Source organism: Salvia splendens, chromosome 6, assembly GCF_004379255.2.
Source record: "Salvia splendens isolate huo1 chromosome 6, SspV2, whole genome shotgun sequence".
NCBI classification, from domain to species: Eukaryota; Viridiplantae; Streptophyta; class Magnoliopsida; order Lamiales; family Lamiaceae; genus Salvia; species Salvia splendens.
The window spans coordinates 10,165,074-10,187,652 of record NC_056037.1 but is presented as its reverse complement, the minus strand read 5'-3'; the positions used below and the strand labels follow the sequence as shown (position 1 = coordinate 10,187,652).

The window sequence follows — 22,579 nt, the reverse complement described above, 5'->3', positions numbered from 1 at the left end:
ATTTTCATAATAGGTCGATTTTATGTAAAACCAAAAACATAAAGGCATGGACACCAACTTGATCAACAGATGTAGAAGAGAAGACAAATATTCAGAGTCAGAGGTAAATCCATCAGATCACAGAACACCATCACTGCTATTTCAAAAAATGAAGTTTCAGCAATACATCTCTCAACGAAATTTCCAAATTATGCATGATAGACAATGAATTGCAGTTTATTAATAAAAAAACGCCACTCATTTACACCTCACAATTTCAACAACTCTTAGCTAGTCAGAAACATTAGTATATGATGAGCTCATGTAGAGTTGCTACATTCTCCACTCATCCTAACCTTGCTATTTAGTCCCCAGGTCGCCCTGCAAGTCTGATATCCCTTCTCGTTCGCATCAATACAGTCAGCTAAAAGGCTCCGAAAAATGTGGCGATCCCAAAAACAATGAATAGAACTCCACCAACGTATCCCACCTGCTTGTAACACAGACTCAAGGTTCAGAATAGTATGAACTCAAACGTTTTGTTATTAATTGGATGGTTTCGATAGGTTTACCAGCTTCTCAGAAATATATTTCGCAAGCAATGCGCCTCCAAGTATCGCAAGAGATGTCGCTATCAGGTGTCCTACGATGGCTCCACTGGCTACTCCCCATGGAGACTATAGTAATAGTGTACAATACAACAGTAAAAAAAAATTCTTATTTTGTCAGGTTTTTGAAGAATGGCAGAGTTTCTGCGCTAAATACCTGTGCTGCACCGAGGGCTATTGTTGCCAGCATTGAGCGGTCTCCCCATTCCTGAAAGGATAAAATTCAACTGATTCTTTAGGAACATGAAATCTTTGGGCACATATATATTTGAGACAGTTTCTGCATACAGAAACGCGTAACATGGAAAATTAAGCATAATCTCTACTTCTTGCATTGGCGACAGGCAATAGTATTAGTTTGGCTAAAAATCTATTGTAGCATCTCGAGCGGGTTTCCCTCTGTATTATGGTTTTCCATCTCTCATGTAGCTATGATCCAAACTAGAGATTAATTTAATGAGTAATGTTTTATCATAAATATGAAAAACAGGCATATAAAGGAAAATACTTACAGCAAAAAACACAAGGCTGAATGATTTCCAGATAACTTCAAGGGGATTTGATAGTCGTTTTGAGGCCTGCCATTGCATAAAATTTTGGATATTTGTATCAAGCTCAGAAAGATGCGTAGTGAAATGGTCGAGATGAATCCAGACAATAGTTATAAGCAATTATGCAAAGAATCTTCCTGGGAATGCTAATGACAAACTAACCTTTTCCTTCACAAGCTCTTCAGCTTCAGTAAATTCGACAGATTCCTGATTGCTCGACTCCCCTGTTTTAGCTTCTGCGGAAGGAAGGTCCCATGCATCTTTAATTGCTTTAAGGCCAAAGAACACCAAAAGGGTTACGGCAGCATACTCTCCAATCGGCAAAGCTGTTCCAAGATTAGTAGATTCTCAGAATCCTCATGTAGCAGAAAAGTAATAGTTGTAGCTATCAAATTCCCACCATGCCTAGTTACAATGAAGTGTCACATATTTAACAATTTTCCGGATTTAAGATATTTGCACCCTACATCAAGAATCAATTACTGTTTTACAAGAAATTACTCACCCATTTTGCTCTCTTTGCTTTTTATTGAGTGAAATTCTTGTCATTTTTCTTCAGATAACATTATTCCGTATATGACATGTATTCCTAGACTAAAATAACTAAATAACTACTTCTTACTTGTCTGAAATTGAGCAGGCACTGAGTGAAATATACGGCCAATTATGACGGATAGGACAGTCATGAGCGATAGTGCACCCACTGATCCGAGAAGGACCTAGTCACGATTATGAAGAGTAAGCGTGCCATCTTACCTTCCCATCACAGAAAAATGTTTTGGTGTGCATGCTTGCTTGTGTGTGTGCGGGTGGACAATTTTATCTGTGTGTGTGTGTGTGTGTGTGTAAGAGAGAGAGAGAGAGAGAGTTACCAGCAGTTTGTCATATTGCATGGCCAAGAGAGCAGCAATGAAGAAGGTCTGTCAAATGAAAGCAGAAAAACTGAATAAAATCTGAGCAACATCTGCCAACCTGGACTATAATAAATGATCATATCAACATGCTAGCACAATTGCAAAAAGGAAAGTTGATCAAAGCAACAACATATACATAAACCTTTACTAGAATTAAATTTACTTTAGAATAAATTGAATACTCCCTCCGCTCCACCATTGTTAAGTCGTTTATCCATTTTGGGATGTTCCACCATAGTTGAGTCATTTCCATTTATGGTAAAAATTAAAACATTTTCTCTATCCTGCTTTATTCTCATTACTACTTCGATCTCTCTACTAAAGCCTCTCTTACTTTACTCTCTCTACATTATTCTCTCTCTTACTTTATTATCTATCCACTTAACACAATAAACACCTTTTCTTAATCTCCGTGCCGAAAAGAAATGCTTCAACTATAGCGGAATAGAGGGTGTACATTTTAAAGGACACCCCACACAAAATACTCATAAAACCAATTGCAGAAGGCATCCAGGTTAGGACTAGAAGAACACAGTTTGTTTGATAGGTTGGTTTGATAAATGTAATCCAAGTTAATCCATTGTTTTTTTGATGGATTGATTACTTTTGAGATTATTTGACCATCTTATCCTTCAAATAGTCAATCCTATGTTTTATCAATCTGTTCACTCAAAGTAAATGCTCCCTAAATGATTTAGCATTTGGCTTCAAAGTCTAGCACATCAAAAATTCTTTGTACAATATATACATGTATAAATCTGCATCTGTGTGTCAGTTGGAGTATGTCTCCATGAGCAAATAGTATACCTTGTCTCCAATCTCAGAAACAAATATTAATGAGAATGCTGCGGTGAAGCCCGACTTTGCTAGTGCTGGTAAGATTGATGTAGGCCTCTTCAAAAGAATAAGTAAGAATGCTAAAGTGCATGAACACAGCACAACAGCAATAGGAAAAAGATAAGGAATTCGATCAGGAGATTTGTCACTGCCATGAAGTTGAACAAATCAGTCAGGGCATTGTAACGTCTACTCGATGCATTCGGAGCAAACATATGGAACACAGAATGGACATGTTTCTGCTCATGCTTAAGAAAAGACAACTTGGAGCATAAGAAACAAAAAATGGAAGTAGTACATATTATGATACTTTCAGTATTTCTCCAACACATGATATTGGTGGGAAAGATTAAAAATTTTCCAGGCTCTGAAAGCATGGGAATTTATTATAACTCCCACATTAGGAAAAAGAGTAAAAGATTTTTGAGAAGAAAATAATCCTATTTGCCCACTGTATATTGCTAACATCAGGAAATGAAATCATCAAGAACTTGAGTAACCTGCCAAGCCGCTAAAGTAGTAATGAACCCCGTTACTGAAATGGGTCATATATAGAGTCCATCTATTCCTAATCTTCAATGAAAATCCAAAAAAAAAGGATCCGGCTCCGGACAATAAGATTCAAGATAGTACACACTATTCTTTAGCTATTCATGTGATAAATATAGGAGAATCATGAGGAAATAACATGATGTCATGATTAATAAGAATGGTTCATTTGTCCACCAAGAATTACGATACTGCATATATCTCTTCTCAATTTATGGGGTGGGGCTTTTGTGATGCTTGTTATAGGTAAAAAGATCCAGATATAAATCTTTTACCACATTTAAACATTAAAGTCGACTTACAATTCTATTCTCCCCAAAATTGATATTCCAGCAGTATTTGGATTTCATATAAGCTGAAGCCAAACTACTTACAGTTTTGAGGAAGTTTCAGTATGTTGTTTGCCAAGGGAGCTCTGGCTGTCATTTCCCTGCCCCTCGTCATAGCTGCCAGATCCAGCTCCAACATTTAAAGCATGTGATCTAATTAATCTGCTCCCAGCAGCATCTTTTGGTGCCTCTCTGTATTGCACTGTGAAAGAAGAGGTATCACCATTGCCTTGAGACATATAAACAAATAAAGTGGATAGAAACTAATTATTGAAGTCTTCAAAAGTTAAAGAAGAGAAAAAAATCAATGTTGATATCATTATTATTATTACTATAACTATATATTTATCTAAAGGTAACGCCTGAATAAATATAAACAGAGTAGATTGAACTTTTCAGGGAAGGACAAAGAAAAAGTAGATATAATATGAGAAAAAATCTTGAGAGAAAGACTTGAACATTAAAACCTCAGATGCTTCACATTATATAAATCAATCTCTTCTATAAAACCTCATATCCACATCCAAATGATAATTCTGAGAAGCTGTGAAAGCTTAGAATTTGACAGTCTGCAATTATACATCTCCAACAATCTAGTTGTATTAACTTCAGTCACTGCCATAAAAAAAACATGACCCCTAAATTTGTTCCAGATTAGGTTACTCCATAAGGTACCACGCCAGGAAGTAAACGATAAAAGGCCACACGTCTTTCTCAATTGGGTTATTCAACTCTTGAAAGATTATACAGAACTTCATCTAAATCTAAATCTAAATCAATAACCCATAGTATTTATGCTTCACAAAGGAACTGGACAGTTCAATTAGAAATTCAATCAAATAACAAAAAGGACTGCATAATGTTCAGCGATCTGCTGTGTTTCTTTGGATGGCGATCAAGCAAAAGGCCAGACCGGTGATCGGCTCTTCGGACTGAGTTAGATCACTTCAACTCATTAGAATGGAAATTCTTAAAGTTTTCCTAAAGGACTCAAATTCAATGGTGCTAATGGCTGCATCTTTTCAGAGCTAAATCCAGAATTAGGAATATCTATCGTACGGCACAGAAGTCAGATACTGATCAAACACCTGCTCCCACATATCCCAAGGAAAATAAACAGCAGAAAGTAACTGTAGAAATAAACTAATCCAACGAAACAAGTAGATGAAATTGACTCCTATACTTAACAAGATGACTTGAAATCAACTGATTACAGATACATCCAAATTGAGCAGCTTGCTATCTAAATGTTATACCCCATAATTTACACACATACACACATATTTTTATACAGTTAAATCATAACACCACCGGCACACGAAGAGGATCCTAGCCAGAATGAAAGATGCAATCTTTCTTATAATGCCCAATATCTTTATTAAGAAGAATCAAGAAGTAGAAGAACTTACATGAAGAAGTAGATGATCTGGTGATTTTTCTGGGCACCAAGGGAGAAAATGGCAGTGTAGTAATCGACCCAGAAAGCGGAAGAGCATTTTTGTAGGTGGTTGATGATAAAATTTGGGGAGTCTGAAATGCCAAAACTTGCATTTTGTTGTTGTTATCAACTGCAAATAATTAGGTTTCAGTTAGAAGTGTCCCATTTCAGTCGAATTCTCTGGGAGCGTAGAGAGAAGAGAGACAGGGAGACGCAAGGGAATAAGATTGAGTTGAGTTGTGTGGCTGCATCCTACTGGGCGTGGTGTTGGGATGCATTTTGGAGTTTTTGGAAATTCTATTTTTTAAGCTTTTTATACAGTAGTATTTAACTGCCCATTTTTACTTTTTTCTTGAAGATGAAATCCCATGAGAAATTAGATAAATAACACCTTAATATATTTAGAAAAAAGAGTATCAATCTAGTGATCTAACACAAGTTTTCAAAATTTGAAAACAAGATAATTGAATTATTTCAATGTATTTTTGAAAACAAGATAGTAATATTTCTCTATTTTTGTGCCCATTTTCCCCACTCCCACCCCTCTCTTCAAAGGCTTAAATCTGAAGAAAACAATTAAAAAACCCTAAATCGGCCGACTCTCATTCTCCTTGTAAGTTCTCTTCCTTCACTTGTAGTGTTTCCTAATTTAAATGACCATATTTGCAATTCTAGTTTTGTTCAAGCATGAATTTTTATGAATTTAGAAAGATCTGACTTCAAAATCCCCAAAATCCCTACATTTAATATGTTCTGAATTTTACGGTATCCGTGATTGCGTTGAGTGATTTGTTTTTGTTACAGTTGAGTTTCTTGTATGGTTTTTGTAGGGTTTACGATCATTTTCGAGGGCTTCGCGTTATTTGATCATCGTGGCTTATGTAGACGTGGTGAAATCTCAATTTGGACTACATTGCCAGTTTATTGAATTTTGTACGGTCAAATCAAAATCATATTTTGCACGGGTTTGTTGTATTTTATTTTGGAAATAAGATGGATGGAAATGGGAATATGAATTTAAGGAGTTGGGCGTTTCTTGAACCCCCAGCAAGTAATTGGAAGAACCATCTTGGCCTTCAGTTAATACCTTCCATAACTGAGAAGCCCCTTTTCGGTGGGGGTTGTGGCGATGGTTTTCGTGAGCACCAAAACTTGCACCCTTCCCCTGTCATGTCATCTATCAATGGTGGGCCGTTTCATCACCATCGTGTTGGTGGTATTTCAGAATCCCACATCCCCGTAGAATATTGGATGAATCAGAACAAGGAGTATCTGAATATGTATTCTGGAAACCACCAATCTGCTTATTATCAATCGAGTTATGGGGTTTCACCTGAGACATCATCTGCTCAATCTGTCCAAATGCCTCAGCAGTTCAATTTACAGAAGACTGAAAATGTGATGTCCAAGATGGAAGAGGTGTGCGAGGAAAAAGATGATGGTGGTGGTAGTAGCGGCAGTGCAATGGTAGTAAAGAAGAGAGGTGGTAGTAAGGTCACAGGTTCTACACTGAAAGAGAAGAAACCAAGGACCAGAACTCCTCGAGCACCAAAGGATGAGCATGAGCGTACTCCTTCATCCAACCGTGCTAGGACACCAAAGAAGCGGGCCGAAATTGTTATCAATGGAATTAATATGGATGTATCAGAAATCCCTATACCAATCTGTTCCTGCACTGGAGCGCCTCAGCAGTGTTATAGATGGGGATCTGGTGGTTGGCAATCTGCTTGCTGTACAACTCACATGTCTGAGTATCCATTGCCTCTGAGTGAAAAGAGACGTGGTGCAAGGATAGCCGGGAGGAAGATGAGCATTGGAGCTTTCAAAAAGGTACTGGAGAAACTTACATCAGAAGGATATAACTTCTCTAACCCAATTGATCTGAGGAGTCACTGGGCAAAACATGGTACGAATAAATTTGTGACAATCAGATGAAGTTTGTGATGAAGATGCTCCGGTTGGCTTCTAAGTTCATGCAGCACTCGCTTTCTGCTGTATATAATATGAATAGCCGGTTAGAAGCAGAAGCTTTTGGGTGGTTACTAACTTTTCAGCTTCCAGAAATGAGTTACATTTTTCATAATTTTGCCTCCTGGTGAATACGGATAAGATTATAGTCAACTGTTTGCGTTTTTGTCGCTCAACGAAAACAGTGGTCTTGTCTAGTAACAAGGTATGGGATTGATTTGTTGAGATTTAATTTATTCAGTTTTGTTTCCTAATTCACTTCCTGAGTATCAATTTGTTTTATATACTATTTGCGCCTTGTTTCTATTTTGATTTTTCCATAGCTACATGCTATAAATACTAAGAAAATAATGGCACATTTTGGAAGGCACTGATGTAACTGCTAGAATTAATGTATCCTCTAGCTGTTATTCAGCGTCTAGTTAAGTGATTAAAAGTCACAAAAGTGTGTGAAAGATTAGAGTTTAATAAAACTAGACTGTTGTTAGTGAGTGATCATTGGTTTCCTAAACTAGGACTCAAAGGATGGGCAACGGCATAGATTAAACTTATTATTTTGCTATGTAAGTCGATAAGATATATAATCCGCCTCGCTCTGTAAAAATTGAAACTTTTGAGGGTAACCGTTCCTGGAAGCCATGTTTTGAGAGCTGTGGCCAGTAGGTGTCTGAAATTGTTTTATGTTGATGTAGGTGTGCCCTATTTGGTTTCATTAGGAGTTGCACATGCTACATTAGTTTCTTTATGCTCATTAACTGCAACTAAGCCTTTCTTGCTAGCTATGGGTGAGTTAATGCTGAAGTATATAGTGTATTAGCTGATGAAAAAATTGAAGGGATTACCTGTTAAGGATATTTCAGTGTGTTAATCGATTCCATCCGATGAAATAGTTAGAGACTAGTTTTATAGTTGGCAACTATTTAGTTAGGAGTAGTTCGGGCGTGTTGCTGCAATTGGTGATCTAGCTCTTGTCTAAATGTGAACATGTGTTAGCTTAGGTTGCAAGCAAATACAGATAAGGTATATGTTCATTTTAGACCTATGCAGAAATTGTGGATCATAGAGTTAACATTTGCCCAAAGATTGGCTTATCATGATTTAGCAAACGTATCCCCTTTCGATTGTTATCCCTTCATGCAAGTTTAATACACACAGTTTACTATTCGTAAATAGTGCATGCTTATTCGTTCTCTCTTTTGGACATCTTTCTTTGTACACTTTTCTTTCATTTTGCATGTCTATTTATAAACATGACCAACAATTATATGTACTATTAACTAAAATAAAAAATAACAGACACATTTTCTTTACTTACATAATTATACTATTACTATTTAATTTTTATTAAGATTTGTGTCACACTAAAGATCAAGATGTACACTATTTTGTTGACGGAGGGAGCATTATTTGTATAGCAAAATAGTCACTTGTATTTTACTCGACAATGGAAAAATTAATGTAGCAATAATAATCATAAAACAAAATACAGCTTAAACCGGCTGTGGTTTTTATATTTCTCTCTATCTTTATTTTTAATCGATATAATTTTTTCATTTTTTCTAAATTCTTGATAAATTGAGCATCCAGCTTGATTTCACGTATAGCCTTATTGTCAATTTTATTGAGATAAAATTGACAACGAGCCTTATAATGGAGTAAATTACTACTACTGTATTAGCCCTTTCGAAAACTAGTTTTCTGGATAAAACACAAGCTAAGGGCATGAATTTAATGAACAGTTAGCAGTTAGCAAGGTATAAATTCCATAAATTGTTAATCTAATTCAATAATATTATTTTGCAATCTAATAAAATTCAGATAATTTTGATTTTAGAGACAACTTAATTAATGTTAAGACCATACATTTCCATTTGTAGCAAAAATAAACTTGACACGATATTTTATTAAGATACGATAATTTTGTTTCTTAGGCTCTTACACATGATTAAAATCAAGATTATTTTGAAATGAATGAATATTTAACAATTAACCTTTTGAATCCAATAAGTAATTACTCCCTCCGCCCCTTGAATTCTATCACATTTTACTATTTTCATCCATCCAACAAAATTTGTCACATTTCACTTTTTATCATATTTTTGTAGTGGATCTCATATTCCACTAACACATTCTCACTTACATTTTATTATAATTAAAACTAATATGAAGTGTAAAAGTAGGACAAAATTTCTTAAAACATGTGTCTAATTAAAATTAATGTGACAAAATTTATGGGAAGAAGGGAGTAGAAGATTTACTGCATGCACCACCAACCAAGCTTGAAGAGGTCTCAAATATAAAAATAGTTAGACCACTAATTTGGGTTCCAACAGTTTTATCCTATTCAATATCCTTAATCATAGGATATCCAAAGCATCACAAATCACAAATTCTAAGATTAGAGAAACGGAGATAGTGAACATGCATGCAACTTAATTCAACCTAATTAACGCAAAGTTGAAGAATACATCCATGGAGGCGGAGTATCACAAGCTGAAGACCTTTCCCTCCTTCAGATACAAAATCGAGAGCGGCGCCATAAGCCGGCAGGGATCGGAGAGCGATGGCGAGATCCCAAAGGTGAAGGCCATGCACGCGGAGGGTTCAGAGGCCGAGAGCGACATCCCGAGGCTCCGCACCGTCTCCTCGTTCAAGCACGTGATGGAGGCGGCTACGGAGTGGTCGGGGAGCGAGGGCGAGCTGCCGAGGTACACGAGCCTCAAGGACGTCATGTCCAATTTGTCGCCGGGCGGGGGCGACGCGGACGTCCCCAATATCCGGAACGAGCTGGTGAAGCACGCCGCGTCGGCCTACGTGCTCTCCGCCACCGTCATCAACCCCGCGCAGCGCGGCCAAGATTCTAGAATCTACGACAGAATCAAGTCGTGGTTTCTCACCTGCCACGTCGGATTGCCGTTGTGCTGGCCCCTCGTTGATTTTGTTTACCAGATTGTACGTAGGATTAGGAATGGATTGAGGGGGGTGGTTGAGGTCACCTAGCTACCTTACTTCTTCCATTTCCTCTTACCTTCCAAATTCTACTTTCTTTTTTTTTGTTTAGGTGTCGTAGTAGGTTCGCACATTTTTTTTGGGGGGGGGGGGGGGGGGGTCTTTGTTTTGATTAATTAGTGGATTGTTAAATTGTATACTTAGGAATTAATTGCATTTGTGTGTGCGTGTGTGTGTGTGTGTGAAAATGTGACCGGTTTGGGTCGGTTTAATTGGAGGAGCCAATGATGTAATTTGGAATTGATTCTCAAAAGAAAATTCTGAACAAAGAAGTTGCCTAGTATTTGGAATGACAGCTTTGCGATACCAATAAATATGATCAACTATGATTTATGTTTAGCTATAATTGTTATTTAAATTATAACTTTTCGTTATTTATGTTAAAGTTTGTTCTACATTGGCCTACCAGTACACACACTAAATTGAAGATAGGTGACCACACTAAAATATGTACTCCATCCGTCCCATTAAAAATGAAACGTTTTCCTTTTTAGATTGTCCTATTAAAAATGAAACATTTTCTAAAATGAAAACATCTCTATCCCTACTTTTTCATTTATCTTACTTTATTCTTTCTTCATTAATTCACAAAACAACACTACATAAAAACTCGTGTCGATTTCCAAATGTTGCATATTTAATGGGACAGAGGGAGTATATCAAATCAAGAGCTCGCTAGTAAACTAAGACTTCGATGACGATGGTTGGATGTTCCCCTTGTTGCCGCTGGTAGGTGTGCCTTCCCATGTAAAGAGCAATTCTTCTTAATTTAACCTGCCTGCATGCAGTCTATGTTACCTAGCATAAGCATGTATATTAGATAAATGAATGAGGGATGAAAAGTAAAAGATAGATGTTCACATTGATTACAATTAAATAAAAAATTTAAAATATCATTTATTATTTTAAAAGTACACGGACCACACTGTTCCAAATTAATTTTGGCAGATGAACAGTGCAAACATCACCAAATTTGGTTATTTGGGAGAAGTTGCTCTTAAGGCCATGTTAAAAGCCTTATTTAATGAATGTGAAACGGAATTTAAACTTGACAGACCTTGGTCTTTTATGAGAGCATACATTTTATTAAATCATCCAAGTATAATAATACATATATCATAAGAATAGGTCCACAAATGTTTCCCCTTACAAATTTTACATATCACTTTTACAGTTTTACTCATTTTAAATACCATGATTTTTTTTTCTCTTTTACTCATTATAAATACCGAAAGTTTGTATGTTCTCCCTATGAAAAACTTTGGTATTGCCGAACCCCCAGGCCAAAACTAGAAGAAAATAGTGAATTTGAAGTTTGAACTGTAGGAGAGCTTGCCACATAGAGTGAGAATAGAAGTGACAAAGTAAAATTTAAGTAAATTGATGCGAATATTTTACAAATGATATTAAAAGAGAAGGCAAAAGGGTGGAGTGAGCTAGAGTGAGATGATTAGAGAGAGAAATGCGGGCGTATGAAAGCAGACAAAAATAAGGCTACTAATAATGTGTACGTATATATGCAGTTGGCCAATAGTATTTATGCATGCAATTTAAGTCTGCCCATGAAAATCACAATTATGACTGTGTTTTTTGTTCCTTTATGGGGATGTTTTTCTTTCAACCATATATTGTCATTGCCCCCCAACCCCACCCATCACCCATCAAGTTTAATTAGGCAGCTTTTTCATAACATTAGCTGATGAAGATGTTTGTTGAACTTGAGAGAGGAGAGTGGGCTTTTTGAAAGAGCTCAACAAAGATGCTTTCCCTTTGATTTTATTTCTTTTTATTGTACTGTATATTCTATAATGCTCACCGACATTGACCTCTCCTCCCTGCCGGAGCCCTCCTTCTCCTTCTGCGACACCACCAAGCGCAAGCGCCGCCCTGCCGGAACCCCAGGTATATTAATTTAACAACACGAATTAACATACTCATACGCACACGTGTATGGTTAATGAATAATGGGGATTATAAGGTAGATCCGGATGCGGAGGTGGTGTCGCTGTCGCCGAAGACGCTGATGGAGTCGGACCGGTACGTGTGCGAGATCTGCAACCAAGGGTTCCAGCGGGATCAGAACCTGCAGATGCACAGGAGGAGGCATAAGGTGCCGTGGAAGCTGCTGAAGAGGGAGACGCCGGTGGTGCGTAAGCGCGTGTTCGTGTGCCCGGAGCCAAGCTGCCTTCACCACAACCCCTGCCACGCCCTGGGCGACCTCGTCGGGATCAAGAAGCACTTCCGCCGCAAGCACAGCAACCACAAGCAGTGGGTTTGCCATAAGTGCTCCAAAGGCTACGCTGTTCAGTCCGACTACAAGGCCCACCTCAAGACCTGCGGCACCCGCGGCCACTCCTGCGACTGCGGCCGTGTCTTCTCCAGGTAATTAGATACTCACTCACTCACTCTCTCTGCTACTAGAGAGAGTGAAAGAGGAGAGAGATTGTAAACGGTTGATTGTTTCAGTATGGGTCATTGCATATGGGAAATCAGGGAATCTTGTCTTTTCACAGACTTTTCTTGTATTCAGTGCAGAATGTCTTGCAATTGCAGCTTGGGGATTTAAATTTAATTCTCCCTCTCTCTCTCTCTCTGCGTGTGTCAAATCACTCTCTCAAGTCTCAAGCAGTCAAAAAAAGATATGCAGGCAACATCTTGCTTGATAGACTACTAGGTTTTGACTCATGTCATTCTATCCAATCCAATCTAATTGTTTTTACAAGTTGTTTTAAGATAAAAATAATAATTTTGGTAATAGAGATGGATAAAAGTTTTGAATGATTTGTACAAGTTGTGGCGTTTTGATGGTCAAGATGCTCATGATACGAAATGATTTTATTCTTTTTTGTAGCAGTACCAGTCTTGATGAATGGGGTATCAAACTTCAATCTTCAAAACCCATTTCTTCTGTTCAAAAATTGTCCTTTTGCTGCAGTTTTTTACTACTCCACATCTTTCTTTAATCATTACAACCTTGAAAACTTTTACCACAACTGCTACTATTTTCCTCTCATTTGTTTGATTTTATCAACATATTAGAGGTATAATTCGATTTATTATTAATTTTCTAGGGTGGAAAGTTTCATCGAGCATCAAGATGCTTGCAGCATGGGGCGCATTCACCCGCCGCCGCCGTGCTTATCGCGGACGGCGTCGAGCCCTAGCCCCTCCAGCGACACCAATCTCAGCGCCGCACCATGGCAGGCGGCGCTCGCCTTGCCCAGTATGCGGGAAGTATGCGGCAGCTCCCGTCCCCCAAACCTCCAACTCCAGCTCCTCGCCAACAAGCTCGATGAGGACCACTCGACTCAGCTGCAGCTCTCGATCGGCTCGTCCGAGATCACCGGCGACAAATCAGAGGCTGAGATCAACGGCGTGGTCAGCCGGTTCTCTCCGCGGGAGAGCGGCACGGCCGGCGAGATGAATGAGCAGCTGCGGGTCGCGGTGGAGGAGAAGACCTACGCGGAGGAGGCGCGGCAGATGGCGAGGCGGCAGATGGAAGCGGCGGAGCATGAGTTCGCCAGCGCAAAACGGATCCGGAAGACGGCTCAGGCGGAGCTCCAGAAGGCGCAGGCGCTCAGAGACCACGCCACCAAGAAAATCAACGCCTCCATGCTCGAGATCACGTGCCATTCCTGCAAATCGAAATTCCAGCAAGCGTTGTTTGCGGAGTCGTCGTCTTCGCGTATTGGATTGAATTTCATCTCGTCTGCGCTCAGAGATTGGGAAGTCAAGAAAGCCAATCAATAATACTAGTAATAATTTTGAGGGAAGCTTTTTGCTCAGGAACAATAATGTCAAATTTAGAGGGCATTTTCCCTTTTTATTACCTGTCGATTTCTATTCGCAAAAAAGATGAAATGTCTAGCCATTCATCAGATTCGCATTAATAGCTCTTCTTCTGCAACAAATATTTTCTTCTTATTATTTAAGATTTGTGTATGGGTTACTAACATTTGGTGAGTATTTATGATTAAAAAAAAGTGATAAGATTTACCTTTGAACTTTACATTTTACTGTAGTGTATAATGTATGTACGGTACTTTTTTGGAGAAATATATGATGGTACTGTTACCAGCACAGTATTGAAAATGATTGAATATAATTAAGTGGGAATATTTTCAGGTCAATAAACTTTGTCAAAGTATAGGGTTTAGGTCCGTTAACTTTGAAAATATCATTTTAGGTCCGTCAACTACAACTTAATATCATTTGAGTTATTTTGAACTTTTTCCGGACGAAAATACCCTTAAGGCCTTCAAATGACAATTTGGACAATTCCTTCGCCACTCATCTTGCGTCAAAGACCTAGAGTCCAACAATTTTTTTTACTACTATTTGATTCAATTACCATCAAAATTGAATTCAAATATAATTAAAATTTGCCTTAAAAAATATGTGTTAATTTTTCAATTATTAGATGACCAATTATTTAGGGATAGTGAATTGAGATTTGATACTTTATTTTATTTTTTCAATCTAAACTGCATTTTAAGAACTTATTATACGTGATTTGTGAATTATATTTAGTTTATTTATTTTGGAATTAGATAGCTATATTAATTTGGATTGTCATTTGGAGTATTATTTATATGAATTTCAGAATGGAGATCAATTACCATCCAAATTGAATTTAAATATAAAAATTTGCCGTCAAGATGAGTGGAGAAAGAATTGTCCAAGTTGCCCTTTGAAGGCATTAAGGGTATTTTCGTCCGAAAAAAGTTCAAAATACCTCAAATGATATTAACTTATAGTTGATGGACCTAAAATAATATTTTCAAAGTTCACGGACCTAAAAAGACGTTATCTCTATAATTAAAGATTAGTACTCCTACCAAATAATTGTGCTACAAAAGAACATGTGAAGGGATTATTATCCGTTATATGGAGTCTTGGAAGACTAGTTATGCCATTCAAATATCAAGGGTAACTAATTTATTTTATGATGGGTCATTAACGACTGAAAACGATCAAGTAAAAGACCAACTTAATTCGTATATATATGGAGATGCAGCTTTTGTAGGGGATTTCTTTTGCATAGATTTGTAAAAACTTGAAGGTGATAACCAAGCAAATAGAATACTTACCGTCTTATGATAAGATGAACTATCTACATAGAATGAGACCTAAGAGCATCCCCATCCGTGCTCTTGCCAACGAGCACGGATGTGGGTCCGGACCCACTTTTACTCCCTGCTCTTAGACAAGAGCACAACACACACATCCGTGCTCTTCCGCAAGGACAAGCTCAAGGGTCTCACCATTCTATTATTCAATTTAAATAAAAACATTTCCACAAAATTAAAATGCATTAAAAATATCCGAATTACTATTACAAATTATAAAAAAATTAAAAATTACATAAACAAAATCCTAAAAATTAAAAAATTACATAATTAAATCCATAAAATTAAAAAAACCCACTACTCGTGGCCGAATTTTGCCCAAATGTGTTTGATTAGGTCTTCTTGTAGCTCAATGTGGGCTCGAGTATCGCGCATTGTGTTCCTTGTTTCGATTCATAAAAATATGAATGAGAGATGAATGGATGTGAATAATGGATGATGAATGTGTGTATTTACAGATGATTTTGGCAATAAAAAAAATCAAAAAATACCAGAAAAACGGTAAAAAAAATGGCCATATTTTTGGGAATCTGAAAATATATATTTTTTAATTTATGGTATTATTTTCAATTTTTTTTTAAAAAAATGAATTTTCAACGGAAATTCCGTTGGCCAATCAGGAGCCGCCACGTCAGCTGGTCGCTGGCACGGACGTGCTCTTAGCTAAGAGCAGCGCGCGCCAGCGGCAAGAGCGCAACGGCGAGCAGGCGGTGTCGCGCCGCTGTCACGGACGGACGGACGACCCGCTGCTCACCGCTGCGGATGCTATAACGCGCTAGTACATCTACATTATATGATGCTTCAGAAGAGTTCATTGACTTGTGTAATTAAGTAATGTCCATTTTGTTAAATAATTGTTACAAAAATTGTTTATCAATTTTCTTATTTATATTTTTCAACTTATTATAAGAACTCCTACAGCATAGGTTCCAATCAAGTCATACAACATCCATTTTTTTATCAAGTATGCAATTTAAAAAACATTTGTGGAAGACATATTTACGGTATCAATATTGGCCACGACACCAGTGTTTTATAGACAAAGACATTGATTGTAAGTCGATAAATTTTTCTCAATTTTTGTGTTGTAGTGAGAAGTTAAAATTGGATATTAAATTTGCATTTCAACATATAGATCTAATACAAATTTATGGTGATGAATTTCGACATCCTTTACGATGAAAATTATTTCGGAAAAAAAATAGGATGTAATTTGAAATAAGATCAAACTTCGCAAATTAAATAACAATATAGAGAGAGAAGAATGGGGTCGTCCATTTCCTTGTGCATTTAAATGCATATAATAACCCAAACGCCATGGTTTTCAGTGCCACACATGTCACTATACATCCACGACTCGTCACTATCACACTCGCACTCCATTTATTGCATAATTTTTCATTGGATTCAGCTTCACCAGAATCAGTGTCTCACATCTTTCCCATTTAAGCAGCCTCTCATCTCCCCCCAACCCTCTTTCTCCCCTCGCCGTGGGCGTGTGTGACTGTGTGTGACTGTGTGTGTGTGTGTGTGAGAGAGAGAGAGAGAGAGTGTGTGTCTGTGAGAAATAACTGCGTACATATGTGCGATATTTGTCTTTCCCTGACTTTGCGATACACAGGAAGATTAAAGCTGAATCCCTGCCCCAAATAGCATCTATCTCACTCACATTTCTTTTCTTTTTTCAAAATAAGTAAAACTCTTTCCAATACTATTTTTTTGGTAATGAAAGTGGGCAAAGCCCAAACCAAACTACATACTATCGATCATAAGAAATTCAAAACCTATCATGTAATAACCAAATAACAAGACTTGTATGCGGCTATTCAAGAACAAGCACTCCTCTCTCGAAGTTGTAAGCATGGTGTGACAAGAAATCTGCAGCAAAATTTCCTTCTCTGATGTGAATCCGGGAAGCGCCAAACAAAGGGAAGGAGAAGTAAAGCCATACAATGAGCTTCTTCCTTCCACATCTTTTTTTTATTGTTATATTTCTTGTTTGGGTTGTTGGGTATCTTTACAAGAACAAATCCGGCCAACATATGTTTTTTGAATCAACAAGATTCATATTATTCTCGATACACATGTCTCACTGATGCCGAATCAAACTCTAGCAATAAGCTACCAATCCTTCCCACTATCGCACGACAACTGACATTCACCTCAAATTTCCCAGTAATCATAGCGACAGCTACAAGATTGTCGCTCTCTACCTCCAACATTCTTATTTCCGGCGCTTTTGCAATTTCTAAACCATGAAAAATGCACCAAATTTCAGCAAGAAGAATAGAACATACTCCGATGTTTGCGACAAACCCTTGTATCCACTGTCCTGAAACATCACGGAAAAGTCCTCCCCCATATGCACGGTCGGTCCCCTTCTTTAAGGAAGCATCTATGTTCAGCTTCAACATAGTCGACAACAGTGGTTGCCAGAAGACTGTCACTGGTTGTCTTGGCAACCGCTCACCCACTACAACAACCATTCTCGCATCCTCCACATTCTTTGCCATAATTATAGTTTTTGAAATAACGGCTTCGAAGCTCAATCTTTCATTATTCAAAACGAATGCATACCTTTTCTTCCAAACATTCCAAAACCCCACTCCAAAAATTGTACACCATTTCACCCCACTTTCGGTTTGAAGTTTAGAGCTGATGTTGCGAATCATCCAGTCATTTAGGTGGAGGGAAGGATCAAAGAAACCCTCAAGGTCACAAAACTGAAGTAGACCTTCATAAGTTCTTCTCGCATCCAAACAATCATGAAGCATATGGAGGCGGCTCTCCGTGTACAGACCACACACACCGCAGACATCATTGGTTGCTATATGCCTCCTCCTTCTTTCTTCATTAACTAGCACACCATTTTTCAAGAGAAGCAAAAAAAAAGTCTTAATTCGTTGTGGCCCATACCAATTCCAAATTCTCGCCCACGGTAAGTAACTTACTGATTCATGCACTCTCGCTAGGCTATCATATGCGGTTTTGACTGTGAAGCTCATGTCAATGAAGGTCCCCAAAAAGATACATCATCTTCTTCCATTGCGCTTAGAGGTGCAGTAGCAGCAATAATACTAGCTACCTCAGCTAGAATAAATCGCTCAAACATATCCCACGCCTAGCCTAAGCTATCAACGAAAAAATCAACTGTCTTGTACATTAAATGATCGGGTATGACACTCACTGCCACTGCTGAGAGAGAGCTCCTCATGTTCGGCACCCAATGATGAATCCAAAACATGACTTTTTTGCCTGATCACTTTCGGATCACTTTCTCAATATCATCACATGTGCCTATCGGAATTTTTGCTGTCTGCATAGCATAAATGGGTATTGTACTCAGCACTGATTGAGCTAAGGTGACCCTCCCTGCAAATGACATTCTACCGGTGGTCCAATTCGCTATTTTTCCCTTCATTTTATCAACAATGTAAGCATATGTATTCTTATTCACCCTCCTATGCAATAAGGGGACTCCTAGGTATTTACCCAAGCTCTCCACTTCACGCACTCCCAGCAACTCTTTCAAGTTTCTCCGAGTTGCATTTTTCACATTTTTGGAGAAGGACATGATAGTCTTTGTAGTACTAACTTTCGTACCTGAGCTTGTGCAAAACTCGTCCAGTACATGTGCAATATTCTCAGCAGTGACAACATCAGCTTTCCCAAATAATAATAGATCATCCGCAAAAAATAAATGAGATAGGAGAGGGCCATTCTTACAAATTTTGAAAGGTTTCCAGTGTCTTGCTTCAACTGATTTTGTAACTCCATGGGAAAGTCGTTCCATACAAAGAACAAAAAGGTAAGGAGAGAGCGGGCAACCTAGCCTTAAACCTCGAGATGGTGTGAAGGAATCTGCCATATCCCCATTCCACATAATTTGCATAGTGCTTGTTGAAACATAAGTCATAATCACATCAATAAGAGCTTCCGATAGACCAGCTTCATTCAAAGTATCATACAGAAAAGCCCAACTTACTCGGTCATACGTTTTTTCCAAGTCGGCCTTTAAACCCATCACTCCATGTTTTCCCTTCATAGATCGCATAGAATGAATTGCCTCTTGTGCAATCACAATATTGTCCGCTATATGTCTCTCAGCCACAAAGCTCGATTGCGTGGGTCCGACAATAACATGCATAAGCTTCTTCAATCTGGTAGCTATAGTTTTCGTGACCAACTTGTACACAATATTGCACAAAGAAATGGGCCTAAATTGAGGGAGCGACTTTGGTACCTCAGTTTTAGGAATAAGACAAATAATAGTTTGATTCATCCTTGCATTCATATCACCTCCCTCTAAAATTCGGATAACTTCAGCACTATTATCACCACCTACAAGTTCCCAGTGCTTTTGATAAAAACCTGCTTGTATCCCATCAACTCCCAGTGCCTTCCAAGGCTTCATTTCAAAGAGAGCAGCCCGGACATCCTCTGCTGTGAATTGTTTTCGTATCTCCTCTATCTGCAACAGACTGATTGAGGGAAACAAACTGCAATGCCCATATAAAGGTCGGTGTAGATTGTCTTCACTATATAAGTCATCATTGAAGGGCACATCCATTAACTTAAGATGCTCTTGGTCTTGAACCCATTCATCTTCTCCATTCTGAAGCATCTCTATCCTGTTGCGTTTTTTACGTCTGATAGTTTGCAGATGAAAAAAGATGTATTTCGGTCTCCAAGATGCACCCATTCATTGTGTGATTTTTGATGCCACAAGGATTCTTCTTTCAACAAGATTTTGTCCAGCTCCTCTTTTAACTATATCTCAAGAGCATTAAGGCTAGGGACACCTCTATGCTCAAGTACTCTTTGAATACCTGCAATATGAGTCAATAATTTTTGTTTTTGGCAAAAAATATTGCCAAACACCTCCTTATTCCATTTCTGTAATTTTTCTGTGAAAGAATTGAAAGAATCCACAAAATCATGCCTCTTACCCTAATTATATGTGACTAAAGCATTATACTTCTCATGAGACATCCAAGCTGTGATAAATCAAAACGGTCTAGCCACCATAGAGGGCGAGGGACTACAAAGATTTAAAAGTAGAGGTCTATTATCAGATTGGTATCTTACAAGATGCAAGACCGATGCTTTTGGATAGGCAAGCCGCCACTCAGAGCTACAAAGGCCTATGTCCAACCTTTCATGTAGAGTACCTCTCCTCCACATAAAGCTTGGGCCCAAAAACCCAAGATCAATCAGCCCCGACGTCATAAGCCACCAAACAAATTGTAGGCTAACCCCACTTCGATTCGCTGAGCCACCCACTCTCTCTGAGCCGCGAGCAATAGAGTTAAAGTCTCCCAAGAGAACCCATGGCAGCTCACTCGCAGTTTGAATATCTGTTAATTGTTGCCAGAGTATGTCACGCCGACTAGGAGAAGGGTGTCCATAGACTGCAGTGAACTTGAAATTCATATCTCTTTCGTCCCAAACCCGACAGTGAATGAATTGATTTTTCGTGTCAAGAACCTCAACATGCCAAAAGTCATCCCATAGCAGCCAAATACCTCCAGAGAACCCATTAGCCTCCATCCTGTGGAAGTTCGGATAACCGATCCTTCTAATACTTTTGTCTGCATTCTTCCCACTAATACGGGGTTCAAGTAACACTATAATATGTGGTCTGTACAACTGAATCAAAGTCTGTAAAGCTCTTATAAAGAGAGCGCTCTTCGCCCCTTTCCGTCTCATCCACGAACCCCTCTATTGGCCTCCCATTCTCCTCCAACTCCATCACATCATTCTCATCGAATTCTCTCGCCTCTCGATCTGGAGGCCTACCAAAAGCTTGTGTCAAACGTTGCTCAACATCAAGGTCCGGTCTATCTGCTTCAGGTGCTCTGGTGGAGCCTTGTCCACTGTTCTTTGAACCACACATGTCGCCACGCATAACTGTGTGGCTTCTCGGGTCTAGCGTTAACGGCTGCTTTGTAACTAATTCTTCATTTTGTTGCCTCTGCTTATGTTAGGGAGATTTACAAAAATGAGAATAAATCGGATATCCTGAAAGGCGTGAAACACTTTCAGATCAAATCAATATGGTGGTTCTACCAATATTTGATCGGATACAATTCAGGTATTGAAGAATTCGTATATTTTTTTTTCTGTTCAGTCTCTTTGAACCATAAAATGATCAACAAAAAGAGGTTGAAGATGAAACGTTGCATCTCTTCAATTTTATAACTGTTTTTAACAGTTTTGACGGGTTTAGAAAATTGCATTTTAGTCCTTCAAAATTTTCAGAAATTATATTTTCGGATGCATTTTCTATACAACAATTTTAATGGAAATAAAAAATTTCCAAGTCAGCTCGACCCCAACCAGGGGCTCTGCCCTTTGGACCCCGCTACTCGGGGGCGCTGCCCTCGAACCCCCGTCTAATCATAACGAATTCAAAGTAAGTGTATACGCACTTCCAACTTATTTGATGTATCATGATGATCATATTGATCAATCAAGTTAATCCGATTACACTAAAATATCCAACCACTTATACTCAATGAAATCCCCAATGGTAGACTTGACATGCTTAGAATTTTTCAAACTTTCTCCTCTCACTTGCCCTGACTTGTTAGCTCCTATTTCTTTTTTTTTTATTAAGGTAAATTTGACACATCAAATTAACCAATAAGTGAATCAAATTCCTTTTAATCGTGGGAGTTACATGGGAGCTCAAGGGAAAAAATGAAAGAAAGATAGTACATAAGATGTCTCATTAATTAATAAGCTATGCAAATTTCGGGATGAATTTTTTTAAGAAGGATAGAATGTAATGGCCACCATCTAAATTCACGTTTTTAATCTGGTATTGCTCGATAGGAAAGTCCGACGGCGATTGTTGCGGATCTTCTGTTTTACTTCATCTGTGAATAAGGAAGATTGGGCATATCCACTTGGGCCTTAGTTATTAGATTTCAATTAAGAGTTGGGCCTGATCTCTTTTTTGGGCTGAAATATTAGATGGCTGGGCTAAGACTATTTATTTAATTGGATGGGCTCTTTAACATGATGTTAGGCTTGCTTTAATTTGACATGATTCCACATGATTAATGATATTGTCATAATTAATTGACATAGAAAATCAGACTCGGTTGCATACGTGGCAAATGACGTGTTTTCATCTTTTAAAAAATATCCACGTTTGAATTTGGTTTAGAAATTCCATGTTTGAATTTAGTTGAGTCTAGTCTACATGTGTCACCATCTATTTATTGTCAATGATTATAGTAATTCAAAGAATATAGTGTATT

General features: G+C 38.2%; 3 protein-coding genes across 5 annotated transcripts; 2 read left to right on the top strand and 1 right to left on the bottom strand.

The window, feature by feature from the left end:
• Window positions 1-115: 115 nt before the first annotated feature.
• On the bottom strand, window positions 116-5,466 carry LOC121808627 (protein PAM71-homolog, chloroplastic-like). 3 transcript variants are annotated; one of them, XM_042209206.1, is made up of 10 exons: window positions 5,177-5,466; window positions 3,813-3,996; window positions 2,860-3,037; window positions 2,011-2,058; window positions 1,761-1,857; window positions 1,301-1,464; window positions 1,100-1,165; window positions 745-795; window positions 552-656; window positions 116-469 (listed from the first exon to the last, which is right to left on the bottom strand). In XM_042209206.1, the coding sequence occupies exons 1-10, from the start codon at window positions 5,316-5,318 to the stop codon at window positions 404-406; spliced, it is 1,101 nt and encodes a 366-aa protein (XP_042065140.1). In that variant the 5' UTR covers window positions 5,319-5,466; the 3' UTR covers window positions 116-403. The 3 variants fall into 3 exon arrangements, with proteins under 3 accessions (XP_042065140.1, XP_042065141.1, XP_042065142.1); XM_042209207.1 differs by having other exon boundaries at window positions 3,813-3,969; XM_042209208.1 differs by lacking the exon at window positions 1,100-1,165.
• A 115-nt stretch (window positions 5,467-5,581) lies between these two features.
• Window positions 5,582-7,427, top strand: LOC121808628 (protein BASIC PENTACYSTEINE2-like). Its single transcript, XM_042209209.1, has 2 exons — window positions 5,582-5,818; window positions 6,036-7,427. The coding sequence occupies exon 2, from the start codon at window positions 6,199-6,201 to the stop codon at window positions 7,138-7,140; it is 942 nt and encodes a 313-aa protein (XP_042065143.1). The 5' UTR covers window positions 5,582-5,818; window positions 6,036-6,198; the 3' UTR covers window positions 7,141-7,427.
• Window positions 7,428-11,507: 4,080 nt separating this feature from the next.
• LOC121806200 (zinc finger protein SHOOT GRAVITROPISM 5-like) lies at window positions 11,508-14,072 on the top strand. The gene is made up of 3 exons (XM_042206159.1): window positions 11,508-12,084; window positions 12,165-12,564; window positions 13,254-14,072. The coding sequence occupies exons 1-3, from the start codon at window positions 11,991-11,993 to the stop codon at window positions 13,930-13,932; spliced, it is 1,173 nt and encodes a 390-aa protein (XP_042062093.1). The 5' UTR covers window positions 11,508-11,990; the 3' UTR covers window positions 13,933-14,072.
• The last annotated feature ends 8,507 nt before the right edge of the window (window positions 14,073-22,579 follow it).